The sequence below is a fragment of the Poecilia formosa genome, unplaced genomic scaffold, assembly GCF_000485575.1.
Source record: "Poecilia formosa unplaced genomic scaffold, Poecilia_formosa-5.1.2 Scaffold836, whole genome shotgun sequence".
Lineage (NCBI taxonomy): Eukaryota > Metazoa > Chordata > Actinopteri > Cyprinodontiformes > Poeciliidae > Poecilia > Poecilia formosa.
Genome location: NW_006800775.1, coordinates 45,325 through 60,982, shown reverse-complemented (window position 1 = coordinate 60,982; position 15,658 = coordinate 45,325). Strand labels below are relative to the sequence as shown.

At 38.7% G+C, this 15,658-nt stretch overlaps 3 protein-coding genes across 6 annotated transcripts in view; 1 reads left to right on the top strand and 2 right to left on the bottom strand.

Moving 5' to 3' along the window:
• LOC103131788 (uncharacterized) overlaps positions 1-4,973 on the bottom strand; it is a 12,737-nt gene extending 7,764 nt beyond the window's left edge. Inside the window, exons 1-2 of the mRNA XM_016666907.1 lie at positions 4,895-4,973; positions 4,420-4,782 (exon numbers count right to left, since the gene is read on the bottom strand). Of these exons, the coding sequence (XP_016522393.1) occupies positions 4,420-4,782; positions 4,895-4,973 (442 nt within the window). The remainder of the gene's footprint in view (positions 1-4,419; positions 4,783-4,894) is intronic.
• Positions 4,974-6,269: 1,296 nt separating this feature from the next.
• Positions 6,270-15,658, top strand: part of LOC103131789 (uncharacterized) — a 20,757-nt gene continuing 11,368 nt past the window's right edge. For both annotated transcript variants that reach the window (XM_016666909.1, XM_016666908.1), the window contains exons 1-2: positions 6,270-6,367; positions 10,915-11,277. In XM_016666909.1, the coding sequence (XP_016522395.1) occupies positions 6,313-6,367; positions 10,915-11,277 (418 nt within the window). In that variant the 5' untranslated portion in view covers positions 6,270-6,312. The remainder of the gene's footprint in view (positions 6,368-10,914; positions 11,278-15,658) is intronic.
• LOC107834906 (uncharacterized) lies at positions 13,554-15,633 on the bottom strand. Of its 3 annotated transcripts, none has more exons than XM_016666910.1 (3): positions 15,557-15,633; positions 15,082-15,444; positions 13,554-14,946 (listed from the first exon to the last, which is right to left on the bottom strand). In XM_016666910.1, the coding sequence occupies exons 1-3, from the start codon at positions 15,603-15,605 to the stop codon at positions 14,672-14,674; spliced, it is 687 nt and encodes a 228-aa protein (XP_016522396.1). In that variant the 5' UTR covers positions 15,606-15,633; the 3' UTR covers positions 13,554-14,671. The 3 variants fall into 3 exon arrangements, with proteins under 3 accessions (XP_016522396.1, XP_016522397.1, XP_016522398.1); XM_016666911.1 differs by having other exon boundaries at positions 13,554-14,943; XM_016666912.1 differs by having other exon boundaries at positions 15,082-15,441.

Genomic DNA, 15,658 nt, shown 5'->3' with positions numbered 1-15,658 from the left:
TATTTTGTCAAACAACTCATGAAAACCCAAATTACCTGTCCTAAAAAAATAGAATATTATGATAAGGTTCTCTGAACGAGCAATAAAAATAATCATCTGAATCAACAAAGTAACTCTAAACACCTGAAAAAGATTCCTGAGGCCTTTAAAAACTCCCAGCCTGGTTCATTACTCAAAACCGCAATCATGGGTCAGACTGCTGACCTGACTGCTGTCCAGAAGGCCATCACTGACATCCTCAAGGGTGAGAAACAGAAATTTCTGAACGAATCGGCTGTTTGCAGAGTGTTATATCAAGGCACCTCAGTGGGAAGTCAGTAGGAAGGAAAAAGTGTGGCAGAAAACGCTACACAACGAGAAGAGGTGACCGGACCCTGAGGAAGATTGTGGAGAAGGGCCGAATTAAACTGAAATATTTCAGTTTAATTCTGTGCTATTGAACTCCTGGTTTAACAGACGGTTTTATCATCCGATCCAGTTGATCAGGTGAGTCAGTCCTGTTTTGGTCACTTTTTATTCTGACACTTTCTGCTGTTTTGGATGTGGAGGGGAACAAAACATTTAACATTTTGATCATGATTGTCGTTACACTAATACCTGTAACAACGGTAAAAACCTGAGTACCAGAATTTAAACTCATTTTATTAGAAGGATAATAAATATGGAAAAGGCATAGTTACTCTATAATAGTTTACTCTATAATATAAACTCAACATCTTTCACTAATTACCAGGTTTCTGATGTTTTTTCCTCTCTAATTATAGCAAATCGATTTTATTTAAAAGTTGCTTTAAAAACAAATGTTCAGCAAATGCAGTGAACGGAAATAATCCCTATTTTACTTCTGCCATACCGGTTCATGACCACAAGGCGGCAGTAGTGATCTTTACATTTGTTTTTGTAAAAAGTTTATGGATGTAAATGTTGAGGTTTCATTTCATAACCATTAATTCTTCAACATGTCCAAAGTTTTCTCAGTGTTTCAACTCAAATCTTCTCATGAGTTTTATTTCTGATCACATGATTTTTCTGTAGTTTTTATCAATAAACAGAAACTGAACTTTCATTAAAACCTGTTTGTTTTTCCACCAGCTGTGTCTCCATCTTGTTCTCCCTGAATGAATCTCTCTCTGTTTGCTTGTTTCCTCTTAATGTCTCATCATGACTCCATCGTCTCCTCATTGGTTTCTGGATCCTGTGGTCAGGAAGCAGCAGCTGCTGCTCTCAGCCTCCTGAAACATCCTGAAGCTCAGCTGCTGATCTCTGATCAGCTCAGCATCCTGAAGCCTTCAGATCAGGAGTTTCTCTGCTGGTCCTGATGCTGCAGACGCTCTCAGACCAGCAGAGGCTGAACCTCACAGTCCTTCAGACCCAGAGGTCGGCATGGAAACCAGCTGATAAAGCTAAACACAGAAACATCGCTCTGCTTTTACAGGCTGATGAAGTCAGAGAGGGAGGAGAAAAACTGAGAAGGAAAACTTTAAGGAAGGAGACAAAATACTTGGTAGATCTGGATTTACTAAATTTTTAAATGTTTTAAAAAATTATCTAATCAAGTTGCAGTTTGAGGAACTTTGCTCTCATTTTGGATGAAACATTTTCTCTTTCTGTAATTTACTCTCATGTTACAATTCAGATAAATCAGCAAAAAACTGTTTGGGTGAAAAAAGAAAAAGTTTTGAATGTGTCCAGAATCTTCATTTTATTCATATTTTTACAAACAAACAAAATAAAGTTTAGATTTCTGACCTTTATGATGAATTCAAAGAAACGTTTCCAAGTTGAAAATATTTCCTTCATGTTTTTCTGTAACTTTAATGTCAGTAAATCAATAAACTGATTGTAAACATCTGTCTGTGTGAACTTGTGGAGTTTTAAAGGTAAATCTCTTCAAAAAAGTCTGTAAGAATCTCAGAGCAGCTGGAAAATATTCATAATGTGAAAAAATGTTAAAAGAGGTTAAGAAGTAAAGATATAGAAATATTTGCTGATATTTTTATCACAGGAGAAAATTACAAAAATATTAATAAATGAGTAATTAATGTTTTAATCTCGACACAGGTGGTCATGTTATGAGCTGATAGTCTGTTGGATTATAAAAACTGATATTATTATTATAAAGCTTCTGTGATGATGCTTAAAATGATCAAAAACACCAGAATTAATCATTTAAATAACAGAAGTTTTATAAAGCAGCAAAAGTTCTACAAAAAAAACTGATCAGCTGATCGATCATCAGATATTTAATATTTCTGGTGGTTTTGAAGCAGCAGCTCCTCTTCATCACTTTCTATAAACTCATTTAGCCTTAATTTGGGTTTTACTTTTTGTTTTTTCAAACATGTTGTTATATAAACAACAAAACAAACTGATTTATTGTAAATTAAATAAACTTAACAGTGAATCTTAATGATGGACAAAGAATAAACCAGAACAAATGAATCTGAACTGATCCAGTCAGTCCGTCACTCAGACCTTCAGCTCTCAGTTCCTAACTCCACCACCAGGTGGCGCTCCAGTATAACCCTGATGGTAGAACTGGTCTGAGGTCAGATCCAGCAGCTGGATTGGTTCTGCTGAGTCCAAACAGCTGCAGCTCATGTTGATGTTAAAAGGTTCTGCAGTGAATCAGGTTCTGACAACATGAGGGAAGAAATCTGGATTTATTCCAGCAGAACCATCAGAACCAGAACCAGTGGAGCAGAACCAGAGCTTCACATCAGCTGCTGCAGCTGAAAGCAGATCAGGGTTCTGGTTCCAGGTTCTGGTTTCAGGTTCTGGTTGAGTACAGAATGTCAGAACCAGTTGCAGCTGGACGGGTCAGAAGTGATGGAAAGTAGCCGAGATCAGCTGCTGGTTCATCAAGAGAGGGAAGAAAATCAGACCTGATAAAACCTGAAACACTGAACTTAAAGAATAAATGATAATCTTAGATTAAATTATCTTTATTGAGACTCATTTATTGAGGCTGTGTCTCCCATCGCTGCGTCATGCTCGTCTCCAACCTCAGCGCCGGTCCTCACCGGCTCGTCCAATCATCAATCCAGCTCTATAAGGATCCACACCCACACCGCCAGCCGCTTTCCAGCTGCGTTCAACCCTCCACTTCCGCTTCTCCACCCACATCTTTCGGTTCTCCAGGACAGCACCCTTTCCCGACCTCCACCACCAGGGTCGGTCCCCGGAGGAAGAGCATCCCTAATCAGCGTCCGGGATGTTCACCAGACTTTACAGCAAATCTCAGCTCAAATCAGCTGCCGGGGCCCGAGAGCCAAATAACTTTTATTCATTCCTGTCATTAAATCTTTTAATTGTTTCTTTTTTTTCTCCGTCTGAGTCTTTCCAGATTGAACTATTAGTATGCTTTGTTCTTTAAATGATCATTTGTATTATTTTGGCTGATATTATTATACACTAAATAAGCAAATATTCAAACCAATATAGTTGACTAAAAGCACAATAAGAAAGTTAATCATAGTAAAATGTTACCATATCAGAGTCTACAGTTCGCCCTGCGCCACAATGGACACTTGTTTGTTTTTTTTAAGTTCCTGTGTCATTGTTCAGTCTGGGATTTGCGTTTTCCTTCTCACATCTGTATTTTTACGAGAGGTTTTTCCTCTAAGGACGGTGGAGAATCGGGTCGAGGACGTTTTAAAAAGACGCGGGTTGATAGCGGCTCACTGCGGCTGCGTAGTGTCCGTCTCTAGGCAACCGTGGCAAAAGCGTCGGCTCGTGGCTTTCTGGGGTCCTTTAACTCCCGTCACGAGAATTTAGCTGACCTTAATATTTCCTGTGTTTTATTTTGGTCGTTATTGTTGCACTTAGTGTTAATATGTGTGTGATAGGCGTGTCTATCGGACATTTATAGAAATACGGAACAAATCGCGTTCCGTATCAGTTCAATACGGGACGCAACATACAAAAGCCAAATACGGGACGATTCTGTATTTTAAGGGACGGGTGGCTAGTTGAGTATCAGTTTTATACTTCAACTGGTGAAGATAATCGACCAAATAAATGGGTTTGTTGTGTTGATGCTACAGATCTACATTCCTCTGTTATTCAAAGTGTTTCCTACAATGAGGGGAATGAAGTCTCTCGTCTAGTTATTATCAGTATAATAAACATCGACTGGTTGACAACAATTAACTACAAAATAACGAATAAGAAACATCAGAGCTGCTGCTGCAGTCATTCTAAGAGCAATGATGATCCATCCTTGTTCCTCTGGTTCTGGAGTCAAAGTTGGTCTCTGAGTTTGGATCTGATCAGCAGCTGCTGGGAGAGAAATCAGAAATATTTATTAATATTTGATGAAAACTGAGATCCAGGAGGATTCATAATGAAGATGAAGATGATTGTTCATCAATACAGGAATCAGGATTTGAACAAGCAGAGAAAATTATTTCTTCTCACCAGTAACGTTGAGTCTAGATCTTCCAGAGTTGAATCCATCTTCAGTTTCCACTTCACACAGATACAGACCAGAGTCTTCAGTCCTCAGTCTGGACACATGGAGTCTGATTCGTCCTTCTCTGAGGACGTCTTTGTCACTCTGGACTCGTCCTGAAAACTGATCATCCTGAGACTCTGGAATTTCAACACCATCATGATGAACATATATTATCCCTGATTTCACTGATGTTCTGAAATCACAGATAACAAACAGTTCCCTGTCGGATCCCTGAGTCCTGGTGGTGAAGGTCCACTCCAGAGTGATGCTGTGGTTCTCCTCTGCCTCATAGCTGCTCTGGGTCACATTCACTACAAATGTTGCTGCTGAGGAGACAGAGAGGGAAAGAGAGGAGCAGACACACTGAGAACTGGAACATGGGAGTCTTTCAGCTCCATCTAGAGAGCTTTCTGTCACAAAGACAAGATGGAGACTGACCACAGAGACATGAGCTGAGGATGAGGAGCAGCAGGGAGATCATCTTCATCCTGAGAGAGGAGGAGCAGGAGGACGACATCAGAAACAACATGAGGAACAACTGGACCAATGGTGCAGAATAAAGACTGTTTAGACAGGACATGTTTTAATTCTCAGCAGCTGCTGAAACTTTAATTATAAAACAGTTTCTGAGTAAAATCAGTCTGTTCAATGTTTTTCTCATTTCAGAAAGTTAAACTCATTTAGATTCACTAAAAAGTGATACACTTTAAGAATTCTTGTAATTTTGATGGTTGTCTACAATTAAAAAGTTGTAACGATCAATAAAAACATACTAAACATAATAAAGTTTCTAAAAAATCTGTTAATTTCTATCCAGTCAGTTTCACTCTGGACTTTAATCATCATGGTTTCTGATTCTCTTCTTTCTTCCTATAAACTCTTGAACCTTCATTTCTGAATGAAATATAAACTTTACTTTCATCTGAAAGCAGAACTTTGACCCACTGAGCAACGAACTAGTTCTTCTCTTCAGGTAAGATGTTTGTATCTAGGATTGTCTCTGTGAATCCTGAGTGAAGGAGTGAACTGAGTCTGCTATGAATCCAGCATCAATTCACTCCTTCATCCTTGTGAATTGACTTGAAATTTGAGTATTTTTCTCAAGACTTCTGTTATCACTGTTGCTCCTTTATTAGCACAACTTTTCCTGCCACTCAAATTTTGATAAATATGCAATAATACAACACACTGAACAATCAGCTTCTTTAGCAATAATTTTTCTTAAAATTTTAGAATTTAATTGTTGCGTTTTACATTCATTCACAAGAAACGTGCATTTACGTAACATGTTTTATCCAACTAACTCTAAACTATACACAAACGGATCTACGATATAAACGTACTCTGTTTTCTTCTTTATCAGCCTCAACACTTTGTTGTTTTGTCAACCGATGTGTTCAGGACTCTCCATGACATTGATACTCTCTAAAGCTACAAACCAACTCGAAACTAACAGACTGACAAACTATTTCCGCTACCGTGCGCTTCTTGTTACAGACAGTCGAGGAGTCAAACCGGAGGTTGTAAGCCGCTTTAAGTCACACTGCCGACATTAGAAATGAGCTTTCACTACGCTTCTGTTCGCTTTAGAGAAGAGATAGACCCATCGAAAACCAAAGAACAACCATGAAGACAGAGACAATCGATCCGTCCTACTGCTTGGCAGTTTACAGATAGACTGGGAATGTTTGTCAGCCAACTTATATAAGCTTATAAGCCTGCTCCGCCCCCCAAATGTTTGGTGCGCTGTGACGTTTCAAAAAAACATAAATAGGGGATGGGAGTGAACCGACCTGGTCCTACAGCACATTCTAAGAGTACCTAGCTGCCAGGCAGCAGGAGGATCGACTGTCTTCATGGCTGTTCTCTGGTTTTTGGTCTCTTTCCTTTCTGGATGTTCTTCACTGTCAGGTACAGTTGAGTCTTTACTGTCTTTGTAGGACACAACTAGCAGAGTTAATAGTTTCTATTTATTTTGGTTCCAATTGATCAAAGCAAGATTTTTATCACAGGGATATTGGACTATTTTTTGCTCCATGTTAGTAACAAATCATTATAAATGATTTGAACAGTTCACTCATTTTAATTTCTTCAGTATTTTTACTAGTTGACAAAGTTGAAATCCAGACGAGGCTTTGACTCATTGAATGGATTATCAGGACTTCCTTTGATCAGATCTTAGTCTCTAAGAGTTTATGAAAATAAATAAAAAGTAGTCTGTTGCATAAATACAACAAAGATTGTTGAAATATTTATTGTATTAATAGGAACAAAAATGTGGTTTTAAGGTTATGAATTAAACATTTACACATATAGGAAAGGTTTAACAGGACTTGTCTTTCTAAAAAAATAATCTCTCTTTATTGTCAAGAGAGGCTAGTTTTAAGTCTCAACTAGCGTTTATCAAAAGTAGTTTAAGCTGTAAGTAAAATCAAACTCAAATTTTGCATAATTTACTAAATAAATCTCCAAAGAAAAACAACAAAGCTAAACTATGACATTCTGAAATGTTTTTCTTTGCTAATTTATTTATGCGAGCATTAGATTCAAGCTATAAGTTCCTCCTTTTACAAAGAGAAAGGCTGAACTATCAGTTTTGAATGTAATAAAAAAAAAAAAAACTTTGAGTGTGATTCACTTTTAGAGTAAGGCTGGCGATTCACATTCTTCTTCGTTTGAGCTATGTCGTCACCACGCTGCTGCAGGAGAGCCTCCTGGGTGTGGTCACTGGAAGCACTTTCTACTGGCTGAGCCAGTAACTGTCCTGAATGTGCGATGAGTTTTGCCGTGTCCTCCTGTGGTTTCCTACTCTGTATTGCGGCATGAGTTAAAGTGGAAGTGTTACTAATTTCCTATGTACCCTGATCGCAACACATGTGAGCAGCTAGGTAACCCCACACAGAGAAAAAAGAAGCAGCAAAAGAAGCAGCCGAATGACTGTGTGTGTTCATAAACGTGTAAGTTTTTTTTTTTTTTTTATCATTCATGCTATTATGTTTCTGTTCGAGATGTATAGTGTATTTGCAACTTAGCTTTATTTTTATGTTTCCGTTGTAACTGTGGTTCTAATTGGCTTGTATTATTTTGTTTGTTTAAAGCAGTGGTCCCCAAACTACGGCCCGCGGGCCGAATCCGGCCCGCCTCCACATTTGGTCCGGCCCCCTGAACAATACCAGAGAGCATTCAGATTTTTTTTCATATTGCTCCCTGCTAAAGAGCTTCCTGCTCTTTAGCAGGAAGTGTGTCCTGTAAACTGTGGGTGTTTTGTTTTTCATGACGCATTGCTGCCATCTGTTGGACTTGTAGGGAACTGCTTGACTTTATGTCATTTAATCAGTACGGTTGTTTGCTAGCGGTAGAGCAGATGAACACGTGTCTGTTATGAACGCCGCATTCCAGGTCGAGTTCTTCGAGCAAGTAGCAGCTTATACTTCAAAACGATTCTTAATGTTAACGTATGAGGAATTCAGATGTTAAATTTACTTTCCCTCAATGGAAAACATACAAGTCAGGCCCAGTGACTGTTTCACTCACGGTTTTTTCCATTTGCATTCTGGGTAAAAATCTATCTAGAAACGCGAACACCCACCAATACTTTCTGGCAGAACAGGTGATAAACGTCACACTTTTTCTGTTACGAACTGACTCCGGCTCCCCACCAGAGAAGGCAAAAGTTATGTGGCCCTCACAGGAAAAAGTTTGGGGTCCACTGGTTTAAAGAACCACACACTCGTATAAAAATACCTGCTTCATGTACATTTTGGCAACCATATATTGAACTGGACTCTTCCTGATCTGTTCCGCCTACACATAAAGCTACAGGTCCTTCTAAAAAAATTAGCATATTGTGATAAAGTTAATTAGTTTCCATAATGTAATGATAAAAATTAAACTATAATATATTTTAGATTAATTGCAGACCAACTGAAAAATTTCAGGTCTTTTATTGTTTTAATACTGATGATTTTGTCAAACAGTTCATGAAAACCCAAAATTCCTGTCACAAAAAATTAGCATATTTCATCAGATCAATAAAAGAAAAGTGTTTTAATACCGAAAAAGTCAACCTTCAAAAATTATGTTCAGTTATTCACTCAATACTTGGTCAGGAATCCTTTTGCAGCCTTCAATGCTGCGTGGCATGGAGCCAATCAGCCTGTGGCTCTGCTGAGGTGTTATGGAGCCCATGATGCTTCGATGGCCTGAAGCTTATCCAGAGTTTTGGGCCTGGCGTCTCTCAACTTTCTCTTCACAATAATCCACAGATTCTCTCTGGGGTTCAGGTCAGGAGAGTTGGCAGGCCAGTTGAGCACAGTTTTACGGTCAGTAAACCATTGACCAGTGGTTTTGGCACTGTGAGCAGGAGCCATGTTGTGCTGAAAAATTAAATTTTCATCTCCATAAAGCTTTTCATCAGATGGAAGCATGAAGTGCTCCAGAATCTCCTGATAGCTGCTGCATTGACCTGCCCTTGATAAAACCCAGTGGACCAACACCAGCAGCTGACATGGCTCCCCAGACCATCACTGACTGTGGGTAGTTGACCCTGGACTTCTGGCATTTCCTTTTCCCCAGTCTTCCTCCAGACTCGGCACCTTGATTTCCAAATGACATGCAAAATTTGCTTTCATCCGAAAAAAGTCCTTTGGACCACTGAGCAACAGACCAATGCTGCTTCTCTGTAGGTCAGACGCTTCTGCCGCTGTTTCTGGTTCAAAGGTGGCTTGACCTTTGACCTGGGGAATGAGGCACCTGTAGCCCATTTCCTGCACACGCCTGTGCACGGTGGCTCTGGATGTTTCTACTCCAGACACTGCTTCCCCCAAGGTCTGAAATTGGCCCTTCTCCACAATCTTCCTCAGGGTCCGGTCACCTCATCTGGTTGTGCAGCGTTTTCTGCCACATTTTCCTTCCCACTGAGGAGCCTTGATACTCTGGGAACAGCCTATTGGTTCAGAAATGTCTTTTTGTGTCTCACCCTCTTGGTGTCATTGATGGCCTTCTGGACAGCAGTCAGGTCAGCAGTCTGACCCATGATTGCGGTTTTGAGTAATGAACCAGGCTGGGAGTTTTTAAAGGCCTCAGGAATCTTTTTCAGGTGTTTAGAGTTACTTTGTCGATTCAGATGATTATTTTTATTGCTCGTTCAGAGACAGGGATTTGGGGTTTTCGTGAGCTGTTTGCCAAAATCATCAGTATTAAAACAATAAAAGACCTGAAATATTTCAGTTGATGTGCAATGAATCTCAAATATGTGACAGTTTAATTTTTATCATTACATTATGGAAAATAATGAACTTTATTGCAATATGCTGAGTTTTTGAGAAGGACCTGTATAAGTGTTCTGACTCTGAAGCGATTGTTGTCAGTTTAGATCCAGAAGTCTTCAAAACAATAATCGTCATTTTGGTTTGCTCTCAGCTCTGACTTTAAGTTTTAATGGTATAATCTAAGAAACCACAAAAAAAGTCTAGGAAATAGGGTTAAGTTTTCAGGCGTCTGAAAAATTGCTAAATATTTGCAACAAAGACAAAATTGCTCAATCTCCACCGGACCATTAAACAGGTTGTGCCACAGATAATCCTGAAGTAGTCCTTTTAGTACAGGCATATTTTACCATTATTGTTTTTACTCATATTTGTTGGATATGTCAGTTCAATCCATGCTCAAGAGCAGAATGCTTTAAATATTGAAGTATTTTATATTTTTCACTAAAATTAAAACATTTATACATAAAAAATGAGTGCTCATTGTTTAACTATTCATTTATTTACCATGAGGCCAGTAAAATAACAAATAACAAAAGTTCTATTTGTGTGAATGTCCTGTAAATATTTTTAGTTAAGTTGACTGACTTGCCACTCCTATTTTTCCCATTTCAGTTGTTTTTTTAATTTCTAACTTTAAAACTATCATTTACTCAAATCTTAGAGGAAAGACAAAATGATGAACACCAATGCAAGTTTATCTTTCACAAACTCATTTAACATAAAAATCTAAGCCTTCAAAGAGTTTTTTGACTTAAAGAGGAGAAGATGTAACTAAATGCAGCTCAAATGTTTTACAGTGTATATAGTTTCTGCTGTAGCTGTTAATTTTAGAGGTGATTGTAGTTTTTCTTACTGGTCTCAGCCTGTTAGCCAGGATGTTGTAGGAAGGATCTCCTGCTGATAAACTGAGAACCAAAAGCAGATTAACTCTCAGCATCTCACTCTGAATATGAATCGAAAGATTTTCTAAATAAATCTGTATCAATATTAGAACATATTAAAATATTAAACTGATTAATCCTTTAATCAACTGAATAAATTACATTTATCAATAAATAACCAATAATCCTTGTAAGGTCCATTGATCCAGTCCAGGTCAGAGTCCAGTGTCTCTCCTTGGACTCTGCTGCTGCTGGAAGTGGACCGGGTCACTCTGACCTCTGACCTTTCTGCTCTGTTTCTCTGTAGTCCATAAAAACATCTCAGCTGTTCCTGGACAGATCGTCTCTCTGCCATGCCGACTCCCCAACAACAAACCTGCTGTGGTTGTGCAGTGGACCCGACCGGACCTGGAACCAGAATATGTCCTCCTGTTCAGAGACGAGCAGCCGGACCCAGAGAACCAGCATCCATCTTTTAGGAAGCGGGTGGAGCTGCAGGACAGACGGATGGAGGACGGAGACGTGTCTTTGCTTCTGAGCAACGTGACGACCAACGACACGGGAACATACGAGTGTCGGGTTTTCCAGAGAGAAGCAACCGGCAGGAAGAGACGCACTTTGACCTCTGACCCCATCTGGACCGTCTTCCTGGATGTGGCGCCTCCTACTGGTGAGTTTTCATGGTTTCTATGTTCCAGTGAAAGAAGGAAGCTGCATAAAGTGGTTTAATGTTCAATCAGTGAATCTTCTTAAAGGTAAAATGTCTCCAGAGTCTCTGTGGCTAATCTAGGGGGAATATCCCTTTAAGGCCAGATGTGGTTCTGGTTCTGCAGTGAACCTGTCAGCCCAGATGTTTGTGTTTCTAAAGCTGCTGCAGAAGCAGCAGCTGGTCTGAGAGCAGCAGATGAAGAGAAATGGATTCTGACCTTCAGCTCTGATTCTGTTTGACAGAAAACAAGGAGGGAAGAAAAGAAGATGGAAGCAGAAACAAACATGTTGGACTGATTGTTGGAGCCGTTCTGATGGTTTCACTGGTTACTGGGTTGGTTCTTCGTCTTTATCTAATGAAGCAGAAGATGAACAGATCACCAGACCCACAGTGAGGGTTGTGGTTGTTCCAGTTCAGATCCCCAACCTTCATCCTCAGGGTCCAACGTCCTCCATGGTTTAAAATGTCCTTCAGCTCTAATGATTGTAATAATTGTATTATTTCCTCTGCAGCCCATCAGGTTCTGCAGGATTTTTAATCTCTGGATCATTTATGTCCTAAAGCTGCAGGACTTTGAGGATCAGGTTGGGGTCACTGATCCAGTTGACCTCAGTTTGGTTTCTGCAGCTGTTACAGTTGATATCTTGATGCAGTGAAAGTGAATTTCAGTATTTTGAACAAATCAATTTGTTCAAAATGGACTGAGAAGTCTACACTGTTTTTATTCTTCAATATACCATCATAACAAAACATTTATCAATGTTATATATATATAAGAACATGCCATATTATTTTAGTTTTTTATTTCCTCCATAATTATTCACAAAGTCCCTCCGCAGGTTGATGTTCACATGTGTTTCAATGTTGTTTTTATTCATATCTACTGTTACATTGTGCCCTCCTTCTCTTGCTGCAAATTATTTTTGAATACTTTTGCATAGTTTATTATGTCTGTAACTTTTGGGTTTATTTCCATTGGGAATTTTGTTGCACATGATTTTGTAAAACGTGTGTTTTTAATTTTACTGTATTAAATATAATTTTTGCTTTTTTATGAAGTGTGATTATCGGCTGCAGAATATTTTTATAGCTTTTTTCCCAGATCTAAACACAACAGGTCTATTTCCGACCGGACCTGGAACCAGAATATGTCCTCCTGTTCAGAGACGAGCAGCCGGACCCAGAGAACCAGCATCCATCTTTTAGGAAGCGGGTGGAGCTGCAGGACAGACGGATGGAGGACGGAGACGTGTCTTTGCTTCTGAGCAACGTGACGACCAACGACACGGGAACATACGAGTGTCGGGTAAAAACATTGAACAATATAGAAAATGGAGGGATAAGTCAAATCTAAAATATGAATTATTCTTCCAAGAACTGCAGTAAATATGACCATATTTGTTCTGATTAAATAAGGTTTCAAGCTAATTTTATTTAATTCATAAATATGTTTATTTTTAATTACGAGTTTCACATTAAATTGTAATTTATTCCTTCTAAACAGTATAAACTTTGTTTTTACTCAGGTTTATTGAGAATTTATTTCTGTTAGACCACAGATCTAGTTTGTGTCTTCAGTCCTAATTGGATTGTTAAATTACTGATCACATCAACATTTAAACTGTTTTCAATAAAAATTTCTGTATATAGATATTTTGTTGCTGAACTAATAAAATCAACTTTTCTTGTTTCTTTGTTTTGTTTTTTTCAAAGTTTTCTCTCAGTTTGATCTTAATCTTTGAAGTTAAATAAATAAACAGGAAGTAAAAATATATAATCTGATAAAAGATATTCAATTAATGCATTAAAAAATAAATTAAATTCACAAATGATACTAAACTATTTCATGTTGTTTATTGATTGTGTTTCATGTAAAGTGAAGTGAAGATCACTGCTACTACTGTAACTGTCACGATGATGATGTTGGTCCTCGTTTCTCCTCTCTTTGGTTCTTCATCCTGAGTGAAGCATCAGGATGAAGCTGCTGATCAACTGATCAGATCAATATTTAATAATCAGAAATAAACACATTTCATTAAAGGAAACTTTTCACATCAGAACTGAATAAAGACAGAAAGGAGAAAAACTAACTTTCACTGCTGAGCAGCTTTTAGTCAGAGCTCAGAGCGCCACCATGTGGACAAAGAGAAACATTTCAGATACGAAGCAATGGCGCCAGACCAGAGACATTGGTTGCCATTGACAACAGGACACAGTGGTGGAGGAGTCTCTGGGCCTGGTATGCTGTGTTCACATCAACCAGGAACTGATCTGGTTACCAAAGTGATGAAGAATGAAATGTGAGGTCATCTCAGCTCAAACATTTAAACATTTAGTAAATCCAGATCTACCAAGTATTTTGTCTCCTTCCTTAAAGTTTTCCTTCCAGTTTTTCTCCTCCCTCTCTGACTTCATCAGCCTGTAAAAGCAGAGCGATGTTTCTGTGTTTAGCTTTATCAGCTGGTTTCCATGCCGACCTCTGGGTCTGAAGGACTGTGAGGTTCAGCCTCTGCTGGTCTGAGAGCGTCTGCAGCATCAGGACCAGCAGAGAAACTCCTGATCTGAAGGCTTCAGGATGCTGAGCTGATCAGAGATCAGCAGCTGAGCTTCAGGATGTTTCAGGAGGCTGAGAGCAGCAGCTGCTGCTTCCTGACCACAGGATCCAGAAACCAATGAGGAGACGATGGAGTCATGATGAGACATTAAAGAGGAAACAAGCAAACAGAGAGAGATTCATTCAGGGAGAACAAGATGGAGACACAGCTGGTGGAAAAACAATCATGTTTTAATAAAATATTCAGTTTCTGAAAACACAAAACCACAAAAAAAAAACATGTTATCAGAAATAAAACTCATTAAAAGCTTTGAGTTGAAACACTGAGAAAACTTTGGATACATTGATGTATTAAAGGTTCTGAAATAAAACCTCAACATTTACATTTATAAGCTTTTTACAAAAATAAACGATGGTGAAAATATATGTAAAACAACACCTTTAATGTTTCATGTTCATCTTTTAAATGTATTAAAAGAATAAAAATCATCACTTCAAAATAGCGAAATATTGACTTAACTTTGAAACAACCAAAGGCTTCATGTTATTTTGTTCTGTTTTTTCTTCACAAGATATTTAAAAAAATTATCTAAATATTCCTGTGAAAATAATAAATCATTTATCAGTAACAATCAGCTGATTCAGCATTTAGACAATAACTGATCGATACCTCTGACAGTTTTTAGAAATGATTTAAAACAGGAAACTGAAACATTAACAATAAACAGATAAATATTATTATTACAACATATTCATTCATTACATGCTAATATTTTCCTCACTAGAACATTAAATCTCACCTTATGTTTCTCTGGTGGTAAAATTAACATCATCCAAACTCACTTGAACAAAACCATCATCTGTATTTGCTACTACACCTGTTGAATGATTATTTTTGTTTTTCTTTCTTTTCGTTCTCCAATGAAAAAATATAATCAAGATTATTATTAGAACCATCAGAGCTACTGGTCCTGTGATTGTCAAAGCGATGAAGTTGATCCTCGTTTTCCTCGTTTCTCCTCTCTCTGGTTCTGGAGTCAAAGTTGGTCTCTGAGTTTGGATCTGATCAGCAGCTGCAGGAGAGAAACCAGAAATATTTATTAATGAAAACTGAGATCCAGGAGGATTCATGATGAAGATGAAGGTTCATCAACACCGATCTTAAGAATTTAACTATTAAACAGAAATGCTTTATTATCATTTCTTCTCACCAGTAACGCTGAGTCGACATCTTCCAGACCCAAATCCATCTTCAGTTTCCACTCCACACAGATACAGACCAGAGTCTTCAGTCCTCAGTCTGGACACATGGAGTCTGATTCGTCCTTCTCTGAGGACGTCTTTGTCACTCTGGACTCGTCCTGAAAACTGATCATCCTGAGACTCTGGAAACTCATCACCATCATGGACCTGATAGCGGAATAATCTTTTGTGAGGAGTCAACAAGCTGCAGTAGATGAACAGTTCCCTGTAGGATTCCTGAGTCCTGGTGGTGAAGGTCCACTCCAGAGTGATGCTGTGGTTCTCCTCTGCCTCATAGCTGCTCTGGGTCACATTCACTACAAATGTTGCTGCTGAGGAGACAGAGAGGGAAAGAGAGGAGCAGACACACTGAGAACTGGAACATGGGAGTCTTTCAGCTCCATCTAGAGAGCTTTCTGTCACAAAGACAAGGTGGAGACTGACCACAGAGACATGAGCTGAGGATGAGGAGCAGCAGGGAGATCATCTTCATCCTGAGAGAGGAAGAGGAGGAGGAGAGGCATCAGTTATCACAAGACTGCTGCA